The 15,126-nt window shown below is 36.2% G+C and overlaps 4 protein-coding genes across 4 annotated transcripts in view; 3 read left to right on the top strand and 1 right to left on the bottom strand.

Moving 5' to 3' along the window:
• Nucleotides 1-978: 978 nt before the first annotated feature.
• Cbr-rsr-1 lies at nucleotides 979-4,136 on the top strand (the record flags this gene model as incomplete). Its single annotated transcript, XM_045241507.1, has 4 exons — nucleotides 979-1,089; nucleotides 1,248-1,394; nucleotides 1,476-2,870; nucleotides 4,044-4,136. The coding sequence occupies 4 exons, from the start codon at nucleotides 979-981 to the stop codon at nucleotides 4,134-4,136; spliced, it is 1,746 nt and encodes a 581-aa protein (XP_045093618.1).
• A 303-nt stretch (nucleotides 4,137-4,439) lies between these two features.
• On the top strand, nucleotides 4,440-6,510 carry CBG07955 (the record flags this gene model as incomplete). The annotated part of the gene is made up of 3 exons (XM_002646042.2): nucleotides 4,440-4,560; nucleotides 5,880-5,977; nucleotides 6,232-6,510. 3 exons carry the CDS (start codon nucleotides 4,440-4,442, stop codon nucleotides 6,508-6,510), a joined length of 498 nt encoding a protein of 165 aa, XP_002646088.2.
• Nucleotides 6,511-9,775: 3,265 nt separating this feature from the next.
• On the top strand, nucleotides 9,776-13,635 carry CBG07954 (the record flags this gene model as incomplete). The annotated part of the gene is made up of 4 exons (XM_002646041.2): nucleotides 9,776-10,000; nucleotides 11,102-11,338; nucleotides 11,989-12,215; nucleotides 13,545-13,635. 4 exons carry the CDS (start codon nucleotides 9,776-9,778, stop codon nucleotides 13,633-13,635), a joined length of 780 nt encoding a protein of 259 aa, XP_002646087.2.
• Nucleotides 13,636-14,332: 697 nt separating this feature from the next.
• Cbr-rsy-1 overlaps nucleotides 14,333-15,126 on the bottom strand; it is a gene marked incomplete at both ends in the record, with an annotated part of 3,360 nt that continues 2,566 nt past the window's right edge. The window contains 2 exons of the mRNA XM_002646040.1: nucleotides 14,333-14,524; nucleotides 14,693-14,955. Coding sequence (XP_002646086.1) covers nucleotides 14,333-14,524; nucleotides 14,693-14,955 — 455 coding nt within the window. The remainder of the gene's footprint in view (nucleotides 14,525-14,692; nucleotides 14,956-15,126) is intronic.

The raw sequence follows: 15,126 nt of genomic DNA, 5'->3' as shown, positions 1-15,126 counted from the left end.
GTCTCAAAAATTCGATACGCGTGCAATTATCATCTCTCTCTCTCTCCGTCTCTCTCACTATGTTCTTTTTTTTCTCGTTATAATAATTATTTTCTCAATTTAATAATTACAGATTTCTTTGAAAATTTTTGAGCTAAGAAAAAATTTTTGAAATATTTTTTTCACCTCAAAAATTGAGAATTTCCAACTGATAAGTTTTATTATCAGCTTTTCCTGTCCCCTGTCTTTGTGTGTTATCCTTTTCCTATCCCCTTCCCTTCTCTTTTTTTTCGTTAAATTTGAATTTTTCAAATTTCCCGCTCAACCTGATTAACTAACTTTATTATTATTTGATTGTTTTATATTACGCAAATTCACCCATCCCATTCTCTCCTCAATTTTATTGCATTTTGTTTCTATGAATCCATTTGTTTTTTGCTGAAAATTCAAAAAATTTAGCAATAGAGCGCATTTTCTTCACAACCTCATAATACAAAAATTTGCATTTTCTCCCCCTCTCATATGTCATAATAAGTTTTTTCACCTGTTTTCTCACCTTCTTAATTACATGTTCCTATGTATCGACGTATTTTTTATGGCAATAATTGATTTTTTTCCTTTCTCTCCCCCCCCCCCTGAAAAACCATTTTTCTGGTTTTGGTGCTTGATGTATGCCTTTAATTGAAAAGCAAATAAAATACTTGTATTCCTGACTGAATTTTGTGTTTTTTTGCTAAAAGTGGGGAAAAGAGCTGAAAAAATCCCGGAAAATAAATAATTTTTCAAGTTTCTTCCTTCAAAATTGAAATTCCCGCCGGAAACGAGAAACGCGCCAGCTCACTCACCAAAACTGCGCAAACGAAAAAAACTGGCGCGTTTTTCGTGTCGAGCCAATCAGATTTGTCCCAATGTTTCCCTATTGATTTTCGCCGGATTTTCTACCAATCTCCTTGTTTTTTCTTATGAAAATTGAACATTTAACCTAATTTCTATCTCAGAATGGACGCTGGCTACTTCCGCGGCGCCAGCTCAGAGCAGGATGGCCGATTTTCGGATAAAGAAAAAAAGTTGTTGAAAACAATGAAATTCGAGCAGCAGCTAGAGAAAAAGGTAGGAAATATAGATAAAAATGAGGTCTAGTAGCGATTTTTCACCTGAAAAACCGAAAAAAGTTTTTTTTTTGGAAAAAAGTTTTTGAAAAAATAGAAAAAATTTCTAATCTGGAATATTAAAGGTTTGATGGCTCTTCTCTCATATTTTCCTTCAAGATCGACCTGACCCGCATCAATATGGACGTCATCAAGCCGTGGATCACCGCTCGTGTGAATGAGATACTGGGAATCGAGGATGACGTTGTCGTGGAGTATATTCTATCGCAGTTGGATGAGAAGGATATTAATCCTAAGTTGTTGCAGGTAAGAAACTTTTCAATAAAACGAAGAAAAAAAATTGATTTTTTTGCAATTTTTAGCGATTTTCAACTCTAAACCTTCCAGATAAACGTCACCGGCTTCCTCAACGCACGCCGCGCTCGTGAATTCGTCGGCGAGCTCTGGAGTCTGCTCATCGAGGCCAACGAATCGGAAGATGGGATTCCAGCGTCGCTAGTCAACAAAAAGATGGCCGAAATGAAGACCAGCGATGATAGAGACAGTAAAGAAGGTGTAAAGGAGGATAACGACTGGACGAATCGCTATAAGACACTTAGCAACGGCAGATATACAGGACCAGCCAGAGAGAAGCAGGTCAGAGACGATAGAATCCCAGCGAGAGCGTTGAGTCCACGAAAGACGCCGCCACGAAGGAATATGAGTCCCGAAGGAGGACGTAGGGGTTCTCCAGGCTCTCCAAGAAGACGTGGATCTCCGAGAAGGTCTCCTAGACGAGATGACAGACGTAGAAGTCCACCTAGAAGACGTTCCCGATCGCCACGTGGCGGTGATCGTAGTAGACCGGCTCGTGATGAGAAAGAGAGGGAAGAGGAGTCGAAACGACGAGAAATCGAGAGAAAAAAGCGTCATGAAGAGGCAGAGCTACGTCGGAAAGCCATCGCTTCGCAGGCTAGACGCTCTAAAAGCCCACGTGGATCTCCTAGAAGACGTTCCCCACGTGGCAGATCTCCAGAAGCTAGAAGACGTCAATCTGGATCGCCTCCACGTGGAGCTAGAAAAGGATCTCCGGAAGCTAAAAAACCTGGACGCTCGCCGTCTGGGTCGCCACGTGGACCGAGAAAGCTTTCTGGAAGTCCCAGAAGACGTGCAGCGTCTCCAGAAGCCAGAAAACCTAGACGATCCCCGTCTGGAAGCCCTAAAAGACGCCAAGCGTTTCCAGCAGCCAGAAGACCTCCATCTGGATCGCCTCCACGTAGAAGATCTCCTCCAGCAGCTAGCAAATTCGGCCGTTCTCCACCAGAATCCCCTAGAAGACGTCGTTCTGGTTCGCCAGCGGCCCGCAAACCTGGACGCTCTCCATCTGGATCGCCACGTGGGGCTAGAAAAGGTCGGTCGCCTTCCGGATCACCTGGACGACGTCAGAAGTCTCCAGAAGTCGTCAGAAAACGCCCACCACCCCCACCGGCCAGAAGACGTTCTCCATCGTCGTCTCCAGATGCACGAAAGCCTAGAGGGCGTTCTCCAGCTCGACGTGGACGTTCGCCTTCTGAATCACCTAGAAGAACTAGAAAATCGTCATCCAGAAGCCCCAGAAAATTCGCAGAAAAGAAGAGTAGCCCGGTGCTTCCGGCTCAATATCGTCGTCGGAGCGGTTCTTCGTCTCCAGATGCCAAACGACGTCGTCCAAACGATAATTCCGATGACTCGACGGATTCAGAAGCAGAGGAACGTCGTCGGAAGAGAGCGAAGAAGGAGAGGAAGGCGAGAAAGCATAAGAAGGTGAATATTTGAACTTCGCATTGAAATGTGTAGAAAACGATGTAGATTCGAATAGAAACAGAGAAAAAATCAGAAAAAATCCACACAATTTTGAAAAATCACTCTGTAAAATAAGTGATTTTATTCGAATTTTATTTTAATTTTTTGAATTTTTAAAAGGTTTGAATTTCGTTAAAATTCATTTTTATGTTAAAAATTCAATTTCTAGCAGTCGGAAAATTGAATTTCAGTTCTTTTTTTTTGACTTCAAATTGTCGATTTTTGAGTTTTTTGTTTTGAGTTTTCAGGTCATTTTTCATCTGGAAAACCGATTTTTCACTTTTAAAAATTCCAATTTTTTAAGGATTTTCAACGATTTTTCCCAAAATTTTTAGACCTTTTTCCGAAAAACTTGCGAAATCTCTAAAAAATTTTTTGAATTCCCGCCAAAACTGAAAATTCCGAAAAATTCGCGATTTTTCGAGAGTTTTTAGACCTTTTTCGGGTTTTCAGCTATTTTTGAATATTCTTTTTCGATTTTTCCCATTTTTGTCTGAAATTTGATTGGACGGTGTTTGTGAAGATTACTGTAGATTACTGTAGAAGCTAATTTCCTTTTGTGGTTCTTTTTTGCCACGTCAAAATGTATATAAACACTGTTTAAAACACTACAAAAGGAGTTTCTACAGTAATCTTCGCGAACACCATCCCGTCAAATTTCAGACAAAAAATTATGAAAAATTCGAAAAAGAATGCTCAAAAATAGCTAAAAACCCTGAAAAGGTCTAAAAATTAAGCCGAAAAATCGTGGGAAATCCCTTCAAAAATGATTTTCTAGATGAAAAATGACCCAGAAATATCGAAAAAATGAACCTCGAAAATCGACATTTTGCAGTCAAAAAAGAGCTAAAAATGAGCTGAAAATCAATTTTCAGACTGCAAAACTTCAATTTTTATCTAAAAAAGGATTTTTAGCTGTTTTGAGCCAATTTTTTCAAAAAAAACAAACCGGGAAAAATCAAAAAAGGATCTTCAAAAATTTGATGAAAAATCGGATAAAAAATGATTTTTTCTCTCGAAAAATTTCTCATTTTTCAGAGGTTTTTTCAGAGTTTTGGCGATTTTTCAATTTTTCATCTTGTTTCTATACGAATCTACATTATTTTCTGCATATTTCGTTGTATAATTCCTTAGAAAAAGCTCATTTTTCGAAAATTCCAGGAGAAGAAATCCAAGAAGCATCGTAGACGTCATGCAAGCTCCACGTCGGGCTCCGGAAGCGATTGAAAATCTGAAAATTCCGAAAATTCGATTTTTATTTTATTTAATATTTATTCTTCCTTCTTCCATCCCTCATTTATTCGATTAAAAAATGGTCTCCTGTCCCTTTAAAATCACTCTTTTCCCCCGAATTTAATGTTTTTTCCCCTCTCTCTAACTTTAAATTTTCCTAGTAAATATGGTTTTTTTCACTGCCGAAATCGCTCTTTTTTCCTTTTTTTTTCAATTTTCCGCCTTTAAAATGGCCTAGAAATACCTGAAAAACCATAGGCCACGCCCCCTTGCCACGTGGAACGATATTCCAGGTGTATGGGAGACGTGACTACGACGACGTCGACGACTATAAGCCAACCGTCCACACTGTCGGGACACGCTTTGGTCACCTTGGATAAGATCGATACGAGCAATACGGCTGGTTTTGTGAAGACTGGTCCGTGTAGAAAATAGACTACAAACTACAAATAATTCCACGAATTTTTAGCCAAAAATCGGTCGAAATTATGGGAAATGAGCCGATTTACAACGTTTTGAATATTCTTACTGAGGCTTAGGAATTTGTGTAGTTTGTAGTGTAGGCCTCAGTAAACGTAGTACCGCTGTTACTGAGGCTAAGACTACAAACTACACAATTTTTCTAAGCCTCAGTAAATTTTGTCAAAATTGAATTTTGCAGTTGAATCGGTCGAAATTTCGAAAAATCTCAACTTTCTGGAATTTTGGAATTTCAGAGTGTTGGAATTTTAAGGCCCAAAATGTTTTGTAGTTTGTAGTCGCGTTTCAAAAAACAGCAAATTTCACGCATTTTGAGCTGAAAATCTAGAAAAACGATTGAAAATGAGCCAAATTTCAGCTATTTTAAGTTTTACTGAGGCTTAGAACTCCTTGTAGTTTGTAGTCTCTTAGCCTCAGTAAAAACTTCTTGACGTCGTCCTTTGGTCAATTCTTGCCTGTTTTTTAAATTTTTTTCTTGTCTAGAAATGCTAGAATCTCCCGTGTTTCAGCCTAAAATTTGCAAAAAAAAAACCCAAAAACTGATTTTTACCATACTTGTAACGGGCCGGGCCGGGCTTTTTCCGGAATTTCGGAGGCCCGGCCCGGCCCGGGCCCGTCATTTCACTAGTTTAGAAATTTTCAAAAAACACATAAGGGGGGACCCTTATGTGATTTTTTTCGACCAAAAAATTTTTTTTCGAGTTTTTCGATCTTTTTTGATCAGACAGACAAACAATCCGAAATACGAAAAAAAAATGGAAAAAATTATATTGAGAGCTCAAAATTTGGCTCAAAAATACAGAATTTTTGACACCGGGCCTTCCGGGCCGGGTCCGGGCTTTGGCGGGCCGGCCCGGAATTTTACAAGTATGATTTTTACCAAAAACTGGAATTTCGTACTACAAAATTGAGCTGTAATTCAAGAATTTGATCGGAAAAACTAGTAAATTCTGGAAATCAGGTGACAGTGAAAACTGAAATTCGATAAAACTTAAAAATATTAAAAATTCCCAAAATTTCTAGCTAAGAATGGCTTTTCTAGCTTAAAAATTAGTCAAGTCTCAGCGGTTTTTTAATTTTTGTAGTTTGTAGTCTAAGCCTCAGTAAAACTTCGAAGCGCTGTAACTCACTTCATTTCCCACCGTTTTCACTGGTTTTTGGGTCTAAATTTGCTTTTAAAAGGTTTTACACAAAACTACAAACTACAAAAATTCCTAAGCCTCAGTAAAAACTTTATGAAAAACGGAATTTTTGCAGTAATCGGTGGAACATCGCTCGCCACACTTCTTCTGGGTATTCGAAGTGCCTGGAAGCACTCAAGACAGCCAGAAGCCGCTGATTTAGCCGCTGCTCAGGTTATTATTTTGAAATGTATAGAACAATTCAAAAATACAGAATTTTTCAAAAATTCCAAAAAAATTGAATTCTCAGAAAAATACGGTTTTTCTGGCATTTTTCACTGATAATGGGACATTTTTTGACAATCTTTTTTTTCTTTTTTGAAATTTCAGATTTCTCTGACTTTTCTAGAATTTCTGAAATCTCTGAAAACACTGAAAATGCTAGATTCTCTGAAAAAATGACTTCTAAAGAATCCCAAAAATTGCAGCTCTTCTCCGGAGCTGCATTCGCTGGAAAGGCGCTCGGCGTGGCTACAGTAATCACCGTATCCGGATTCACATTGCTCATCGTTGGGGTGTCTGCACTGCTCCAAGTGAACACTCCTCGCCAGTTTGGCGCTGCGATGAAAACGGCGTTTGGCGATTCGATTCGATTGCCACAGAGCGCAAATTCACAGACATTTGAGGAGTTTATTAAAAGTATCGAAACGAAGACGGGTGTCACTGAAGAGGAGCAGAAAAACGGGGGGAAATTGTCAGAAAATTGAAGAAAATCAGGTAAAAATTGGCTCAATTGGTTGTGGTTTGTCAAAATTACATCTTGAAAAGGTGTATATTTTTAAAAGAAAATCTAATAAATCCGACCAAAATTTATAGTTTTATCTGTATTTTTAATTAATTATTGTGTAGAAAAATATATAAATTGAAATAACAACAAAGAAACGATTCCAAAAAACTCCGCAAAGCTTCGAAAATTGGCTTCAAAGAGTGAAAAATTCGAATTCCTGCGAAATTTGAAAAATTCGCTTTTTTCTGGCGAAAACTTGATTTTTTCTTCGCTTTTTCGCGAAATTTTCAGGCCTTTCCAGGTGTTTCAGCTATTTTGGAAGATTCTTTTTCGATTTTTCTGAATTTTTTTGTCTGAAATTTGATGTTACGGTGTTTGGGATTACTGTAGATTACTGTAGAAACTAATTTCCTTTTGTAGTTTGTAGTGTTTTCTTACAAACACTATCGCGTCGAAATGCAGACAAAATTCGGGTTTTCTACAGTAATCTACCGTAATCTCCCTGCCACAAACCTCGTTCCATCAAATTCAGGGAAAGAAAAAAAAATCGAAAAAGAATGTTCAAAAATAGCTGAAAAACCTAAAAAGGCCTAAAAATTACGTCGAAAAATCGTGGAAAATCCCTTCAAAATGATTTTCTAAATGAAAAATGACCAAGAAAAATTGAAAAAAACTCAGAAATCGACAATTTACACTTAAAGGTGGGGGGACATGAAAAAAATAATGTTCTCGAAATTCCGTTCAAAGATGCCCCTCGAGGAGTTGAACTTGTGAGGGCGATGATTGAGGGTGCGGCGCCGCTACCGACTGAGCCACGCGGGCAAAGAGAAAGCGCACACCCATTGCATACATAAAGGCGAGGACGACAGCTGTACGCAGAGTGACATTAAGCGTTGTACACCGTCACGGTACAATGCATACACTAGCTACAAAAAAACTACGAAAAATCTCCTGTCCCCCCACCTTTAAAAAATAGCTGGAAATCGATTTTCAGACTGTAAAAGCTGAATTTTCAACTTGAAAATGGATTAAACGGGTGTTTAACCTTTTAAATGTGGATTCTTAGTCATTTTTGACAAACTTCTGACCCGAAAAAATTATTTTTTTTCAATGTTTTGGGGCGGAACCCCCAGGTGTCGGTTTGTCCATCTGGACAATTTTTGGAGTTTTAAAAAAGTCGAAATGTCTAAAAATCATTGAAATCTATTTCCTTGAATTTTACATGATTGTAACAATGGAATTCTTTGGTAAAACGTGCATTGGAGCGCACTATACACAACTAGGCATTGCCATTCCAGCTCATTCAGGTTCAGCCAATCTAGTTAGACAGGTATGCCACGTGGCAACCTTTTTTCCAAAATCAATATGATCGGTGGGTGCAATCGGTCAGCTGGTCCCTCTCTATCTTCCTCTTCCTCGTTTTTCTTTGTCTTCCTAGAGACCCCCCTTGTCTTCTTATTCTTGTTATGATGACACTCTTCTTTTCAAGAGAAGAACGAGAACGTACGAACGGCTGAGAGAGAGAGTGAGAGAAAGGGAGATACGCAAGCAGACAGAGTGTCTGTTGGAATATTTTTTAGTGAACACTTCCCAAAAAAAAAGACTGACAAGATGTTCTTTTTTTGGGCTTTTTTCTTTGATTTTCTATGTTTTTTTTTTGGACTAGAATACCTTTTTTAATGGAAAATCAGTTTTTATACCACTATTCTAACAATTTTGGCTCTCTTTTCCTTATTTTTCTTTCAAAAATTCCGTTTTTTAACCAAACGAGAGAGTATGAGAAGCAGAGAAACGCAGACATGAAAAAATAAGATTTTTATACGAATTTTTATTTATTTCTTTGTTTTTTGTTTTACAAATTCATATTTTCTGCCTTTCTCTGCGCCTCTCTCTCTCTCTCATTTTTTTTCTTTTTTTTTTACTTTCCATCTTCAAAAAACGGAAATTACAGAATTTTGTACGATTCTTTGTGTTTTTACCCATATTTTATTCATGTTTTCAACATTTTTGACGAAAAAACACAAAAAATGGGCTATTTAGCTTGAAAACGACGAAAACCCGATTTAATGAGGCTTAGAAACTACAAACTACAAAGTTCTCTAAGCCTCAGTGAAATCCAAAATTGACTATTTCCAACTTCTTTGTTGTTTTCGGCTTAAAATGTTCTAATTTTTAGATTTTTGTAGCTTGTAGCCTTGGCCTCAGTAAAAAAAAGCATCACTTTTACTGAGGCTAATAGACTACAAACTATAAAAATTCATAAGCCTCAGTGAAACGTAAAAACGGTGTAAAAATCATCTCATTTCCGGCATTTTTAGGCTGTTTTCAGCTAGAAATACTGAAAATTTTAAGGCTTTTTTTCTCTAACAATACTGATGACTACAAACTACACAATTTCTCTAAGCCTCAGTAAATTTTGAGAAAGCTTATTTTCCGCCGCTTTTGATGGATTTTTGGCAAAATTTGCGAGTTGCAAAGAGATTTGAAGCCGAAAATCTTAAATTTTTCAAACAAAAAGAACATCTAAACTTTTCCGGGATTTTTTTTCCAATACTAAATTTAATCTTCAACCCCAAAAAACATTTTTATTTATTTTTTTCGTATTAGCTAGCAAAAAATAAGAGAAAAAATAGAGAAGAAACATGTATAAATGATTTATGATCGCCTAGTTTTTTTTTTAAATCTCTTTTCCCTTTTCTTCGAATTTTTTCTCCGAATCTAAATTTTTTGAAAAACGAAGAAACTTTGATTTTCATCGATTTTCGAGACTTTTTCAGCACATTTTTCTCTGAAAAATCGATTTTTTCTGAATTTTAAAGCGTAAAAATCAATTTTTGACCGGATTTTCTATGTAAAACTATCTGAAAATGAGACAATTTTGATTTAAAAACTAGACAAAGCGATTTTTGGCCTCCAATTTCAGAATTGAAGCCTATTTTCGCTGAATTTTCAAAAAAAATTTCTTCTATCGAAAAATCTCAAAAAAGTGGAAAATTTAAGAAAAAACCCCCTTTTTCTTCGAAAATTTTATTCGAAAACAAAAACGTTGGTTTTCGCTACGAATTGAAGCTTTTTTATGATAATTCTGGCTCATTTTTCGCTAAATTTTCAAAAAATCGACTCCAAAATAGTCTTTTTTGAAGAAAGTTTCTTCGTTATTCTCGCAAAAAACCAATTTTTTTGATTTTCAGGTCCTCCAACGTCTTTTGAATCCATCTTCTTCTTCTCTACATCAACACAACAAAATGCTGCCCCTTCTCCTTCTAATTTTCATTCTTTTCTTTGTGATTCTACTATTTTTCGCCGTTCGCTCCTATCCGATTCCTCTCCTACCCCAATCCCGTATTCTACTCCTAATTGCTCATCCTGACGACGAAACAATGTTCTTCTCACCGACGATTCGAGCGCTGACGAACGCTGGACACCGAGTTTTTATTCTTTCCGTTTCAAATGGCAATTTCGGTGGATTGGTGAGTTTTTTGGGTCAGGAAATCGTATTTTTAAACATGAAAACGAGATGAAAAGCGAAAAAGTTAGTTTTGATGAATTGATGAGTGAAAAAATGGCTTTTTTTCAAAGTCAGAATAGTCAAGCGCTAAAAATGATTTCGAAAGCTTTAAAACGGTGATTTTATGTTTTTCACTGAGACGAACAGACGACAAACTATACAATTTTCTAACCCTCACTAGTCAGTAGAAATGAAAATCGCTTTAATTGGGCTCAGTTTTAAGGGTTTTTTTAGCGAAATTCCTTTTTTTTTCAGTTTTTTTTCAATTCTGTTCCACAATCTGTAGATTAGACACGATTCTATCAAAAAACGAATTTTCTAGCTTAAAAATTAGCTGAAATAAGGCGATTTTAAGTTTCGCTGAGGCTTAGACTACAAACTACAAGTTTTGTTAGCCTCAGTAAAACTTGAGATCGCTATAAATCAATCTAACTATGGATCATTTTTGGATGAAATTCCTAAAAATTGTTGAATTATTGATTGAATAAAAACTTTCAGATTGTAGTTTGTAGTTTCTAACCCTCAGTAAAAAGATATCGAAAATTCCTGATTTATTTTTCTAGCCAAAAACGATCCCTTATGGTTCAAAACTAGGCGAGATATAGCGATTTTAAGGTTTAGTGGGGCTTTGAAAAATTTGTAGTTTGTAGTCACTTAGCCTCAGTAAAAAGCTAGCTCCTGCGTTTACTGAGACTTAGCGACTAAAAACTACACGACTTACTAAGCCTCAGTGAAATTTCTACCGACTTGCAGCGCCTTGAAATTTTACTGAGGCTTAGCAAATATTGTAGTTTGTAGTCTAAGCCTCAGTAAAAACTTCTAAGTGTCGTATCTTGGTCAATTTTTGCCTGTTTTTGATTATTTTTTGCTAGAAAAATTCAATACTTTTGTAACGTTTAGCTTAATGGATTTTCTGCGAAACTACAAACTACAAAAATTTCTAAGCCTCAGTAAAATTTTCAAAGCACTAAAACTCAGTTAGTTTTAATGCTTTTGAAGGGGTTTTTCCTGCAATTTCTGATAAACTACAAACTACGAAAATTCCTATTTTGATATTTTTCAGGGCGAAATTCGTGCTCGTGAGCTCTCTCGTGCCGCTTCTAAACTCGGAATCTCCTCGAGTGACGTCATCTGCCTAGACTATGATGAATTTCGGGATGGTGACACGTGGAACCGGAATGCTCTATGTCAAATTGTGATGCGCCACGTGGAAGTACTGTCGGCGGATACCGTAATCTCGTTCGATTCGTACGGTGTCTCTGGTCATCATAATCATTCGAGTTGTTTCGATGCACTTCAGGTACTGTAAGAGGCATTGCTCAGTATAAAAAAGGAGGGATTTCTGAATTTTTATGACCTCTAACAATCAAAAAATTGGATTTTAAAAATCGTTAATTTCGAGATCAAAAGTTGATTTTTTCTTCGATTTTTCTTTTTGCAAAATTTTTAGATCTTTTTAGGGTTTTCAGCTATTTTTGAAGATTCTTTTCCGATTTTTCAGGTATTTTTTGTCTGAAATTTGATGGAACGATGTTTTGGATTACTGTAGACTACTGTAGAAGCTAATTTCCATGTTATTTGTAGTTTGAAGCAATCACAATCCACTTTTAAAAGTAGATTCGCTTCCTACAGTAACCTACAGTAAATCCTGTCAAGACCATCATCCAGTCAAATTTCAGGCAGAAAAACTGAAAAAAATCGAAATCTTCGAAAATAGCTGAAAACCCCAAAAAGGTCTAAAAATTGTCGCCGAAAAAATCGAAGAAAATTTTGGAAAAATCCAGTTTTTAAGTTTTCAGTTTTGGCGGGAATTCAAACCCTAATTCTCAGATATAAAAAACAGGCTGAAAATTCAGCTTTGATCATTTTCAGCCGGTTTTAACGAAAAAATGGTCCAAAAAAGTTTGAGAAACAGCTCACAAATCCTCTAATGATTCTTCATTATTTCAGACAGCGTACAGTAACGGAGGCGTTCCACGAGACGTTCAAATCTTCGTTCTGGATTCAATTCCTCTGTGGAGAAAGTATATTGGAATGTGGGATGCCTTATTCTCATTCGGACGTTCTCCATTCTTCTACATGGCTCGTTTCCGGGATGTCGCCGCGTGTTGGAGAGCTATGTGGGCTCATCGATCGCAATTCGTCTGGTTTCGGGCGTTGTTCATCGTTTTTAGCAGGTAAAACAAGACATTTTAGTTAGTTTTTTCTTGAAAATTTTGAGAAAAATTTAATTTGGAGTTAAAAATTTCTGGAAAATGTATAAAAATGAAACATTAGCTGTCAAAAAACTTCAAAAAGGCTTTTTACTCGGCTTTAGCAGGAAAAATTGCTAAAGTTTGGTCTGAAATTTTCTGGAAAAATCTGAAAGTTTGAACAAAAAAAAATGTTTCACCTCAATTTTCTCAATATTAGAGCTTTTTTCTATGGAAAAATTCTCAAAAATCACTGAAATTTTGCTTGAAGATGCCTGAAATTCACAAATTCTATTGAAAAAGCTGGAAAATTGAAGTTTAGTCGAAGTGTGTGGGGGTGGAAATCTCAGAAAACTTTGTTTTTAGCGCATAAAAACCAAGAAATCTTGGGGAAATTCCTTGAAAGATGAATTTTTGGATTACATTTCAAAGGAAAATGTCTGAAAATATGGAAAAACCGTATTTTTTTCTGAGAAATATGCTAAAAACTCAAAATTCAGCTTTTCCGAATCTGCCCGATTTTTGAAACGTTTTGAAATGCTAAAAATCGAATTCCCCGCAAAATTTGGGTCCCTGGCGCCGAAAGCTAGAAGTTTCTAGCGTTATTTTGAAATGTTTGGATTTCTTCCGGGTTACGGTAGGTTGAAAAGTACGCAAACACCGATGAAACCCAGAATCCTTAGTTTTTGAGTTTCTATACCGAATTTTTGATTTGGAGATCATTTGCGATGTTAAAAACGCGTTAAAATGTCTCTGAAACTCAAAAACCCCGAATTTTTCGGGTTACGGTAGGTTGAAAAGGACGCAAACACCGATGGAGCCAGAAATCTCTAGTTTTAGGGTTTTTATGCTGAGAATTCGTATTTAAGCTCATTTGTAGCATCAAAATCGGAATAGATTATCTTTGAAACTCAAAAAAAACCGAAAAAAAAAACGGAAATTTTCGAAAATTAAAAAATCCCGAAAATCGAAAAAATCACACAAGGTCTGTACAAAAATGTTCAAAATTTCAGATTTCCTCAAAGATGCGGTCTAGAAACTCAAAAACTAGAGACTTCTGACTCCATCGGTGTTTGCGTACTTTTCAACCTACCGTAACCCGGAAAATTCGGTTTCTTGAGTGTCAGAGACGTTTTAACGCGTTTCCAACATCGCAAATGATCTGCAAATCAAAAATGCGTTCTAGAAACTCAAAAATTGAGGATTCTGGGTTCTATCGGTGTTTGCGTACTTTTCAACTTACCGTAACCCGGAAAAATCCTAAAAATTTCCCGCTTTCTCCTTTTTTTCCCTCAAATTCCTCAATTTTTGCAGATACGTGTACATGAATAGTCTTCGACGAATCTCGCCGCTTCCATTGACACCGTCGGCGCCGCGGAATTCGCAAAAATTCAAATTTCATTAGGATTCTTACTTTTAATTTTAGGTCCCATTTTGTTTCTGTTTTTGCTGAAAAGTTATATATTTTTAGTGTTTTTTTTTAGATTTCTAGAAGTTTCTTTGTTTTTAATATCTGAAAATTAGTATTTCTCTTCTCATCAAAAATCATCTCCATTGTTGTGCCTTTCAACTCTCCCCCACATTGTTTTTTTTTGTTGTTTTCAAGAAAATATATTTGAAAATTTCGATTTTTGAGAATTTCGAAATCTTAGAAATTACTTTTAAAATCAAAAATTTGTGTGAAAATGTTTAATTTACTTCTTGAATTTTCAGCGAAAAAATAGTTTAAAAAAACCAAAAAATTCTGAAAAATAGGTTTTCTGAAAGTTTTTTTAATTTAAAAAAAAATTTGAAAATTCCTTTTTTGAAGAAAATAATTCTTGAAATTTTTGACTTTTTTTGGGATTTAGTTTTCAAAATTTGGGAGTAAAATAGATCATATAGTAAAACCAATACATTTCACAAGATCCGGCAAAAAAAATCGATCCAACAGAATAACGAAAATAGAATTTTCTGGAAAAAATAAATTCCAAAAATGGGGAAATTTTAAAAAAATTATGAGAACAACGGGGAAAAGATGAGAAATTTTAGAAAAACTCAAGCGAAAATCAAGTTATCTGCGATCTCTATCTCTTCTAGAAGACGACGACGAAGAAGAAGATTCACGTCTTCTCTCCGAACTTCTGGATCTTCGTCGCTGTCGCTGTCGATGGTCTTCTGGAGACCTCGAACGACTTCTGGATCTCGAACGACGACGGTGATGCCGTTCGCGACTTCGGGACCGTTTTCGACTCTTTTTGCTCATCTTTTCCTCTCTTTTTGGGGATTCGATTTTTTTCGATTTCCAGATTTGTCTGAAAATTTCAAGATTATTTTTTTCAATTTTTATCGAAATTTGAGGTTTGGGAAGGTGATAAAAGGTGATAAACTGGGTGAAAAAAAATGAGAAAATGGGGTTTTTTCAAAAAAAAGTTCAAAAATAAAAAATAAAATAAAAATTTAGGCTCCGCCCACTTTGTTACCTTACCTCGCTGTGGCTGTTTTTCCTCACTAACAAGAATCACATCACCATCATTTGAAGGTGGAGAGGGAGATGAACAATGATCTGTCTTAACACTAAACTTTCGATGATTTGGGATACCCACGGGAGCCTTGAATTCTCCGCATTCCTGTGAAATTCCTCTACTGCTTGGCTCCGCCCCTTTTGATCCGCCTGCCACGTCATCTGATCGTCCAGGTGGCGGTCCTTGATTGTCGCTGTCATCATCACTGTCGTCTCCGTCGCCTGGAAATTTGATTTTTTGGATTTTTAAAAATTTCAAAAAATTCAGAATATTTGAATTTTTAGAATTTTTTTTTCAATTTTCTGGATTTTTGAAAATCTCAAAAAATTCCAAAAATCAGATGTTTTCGATTTTTTAAAGGGACTCCGACCAGAAATTTTTATCGCATTAAA

Source organism: Caenorhabditis briggsae (assembly GCF_000004555.2).
Source record: "Caenorhabditis briggsae complete genome, chrI, whole genome shotgun sequence".
NCBI lineage: Eukaryota > Metazoa > Nematoda > Chromadorea > Rhabditida > Rhabditidae > Caenorhabditis > Caenorhabditis briggsae.
Note: the sequence above shows the minus strand (reverse complement) of the source record. Positions and strands in the feature narration are given on the sequence as shown.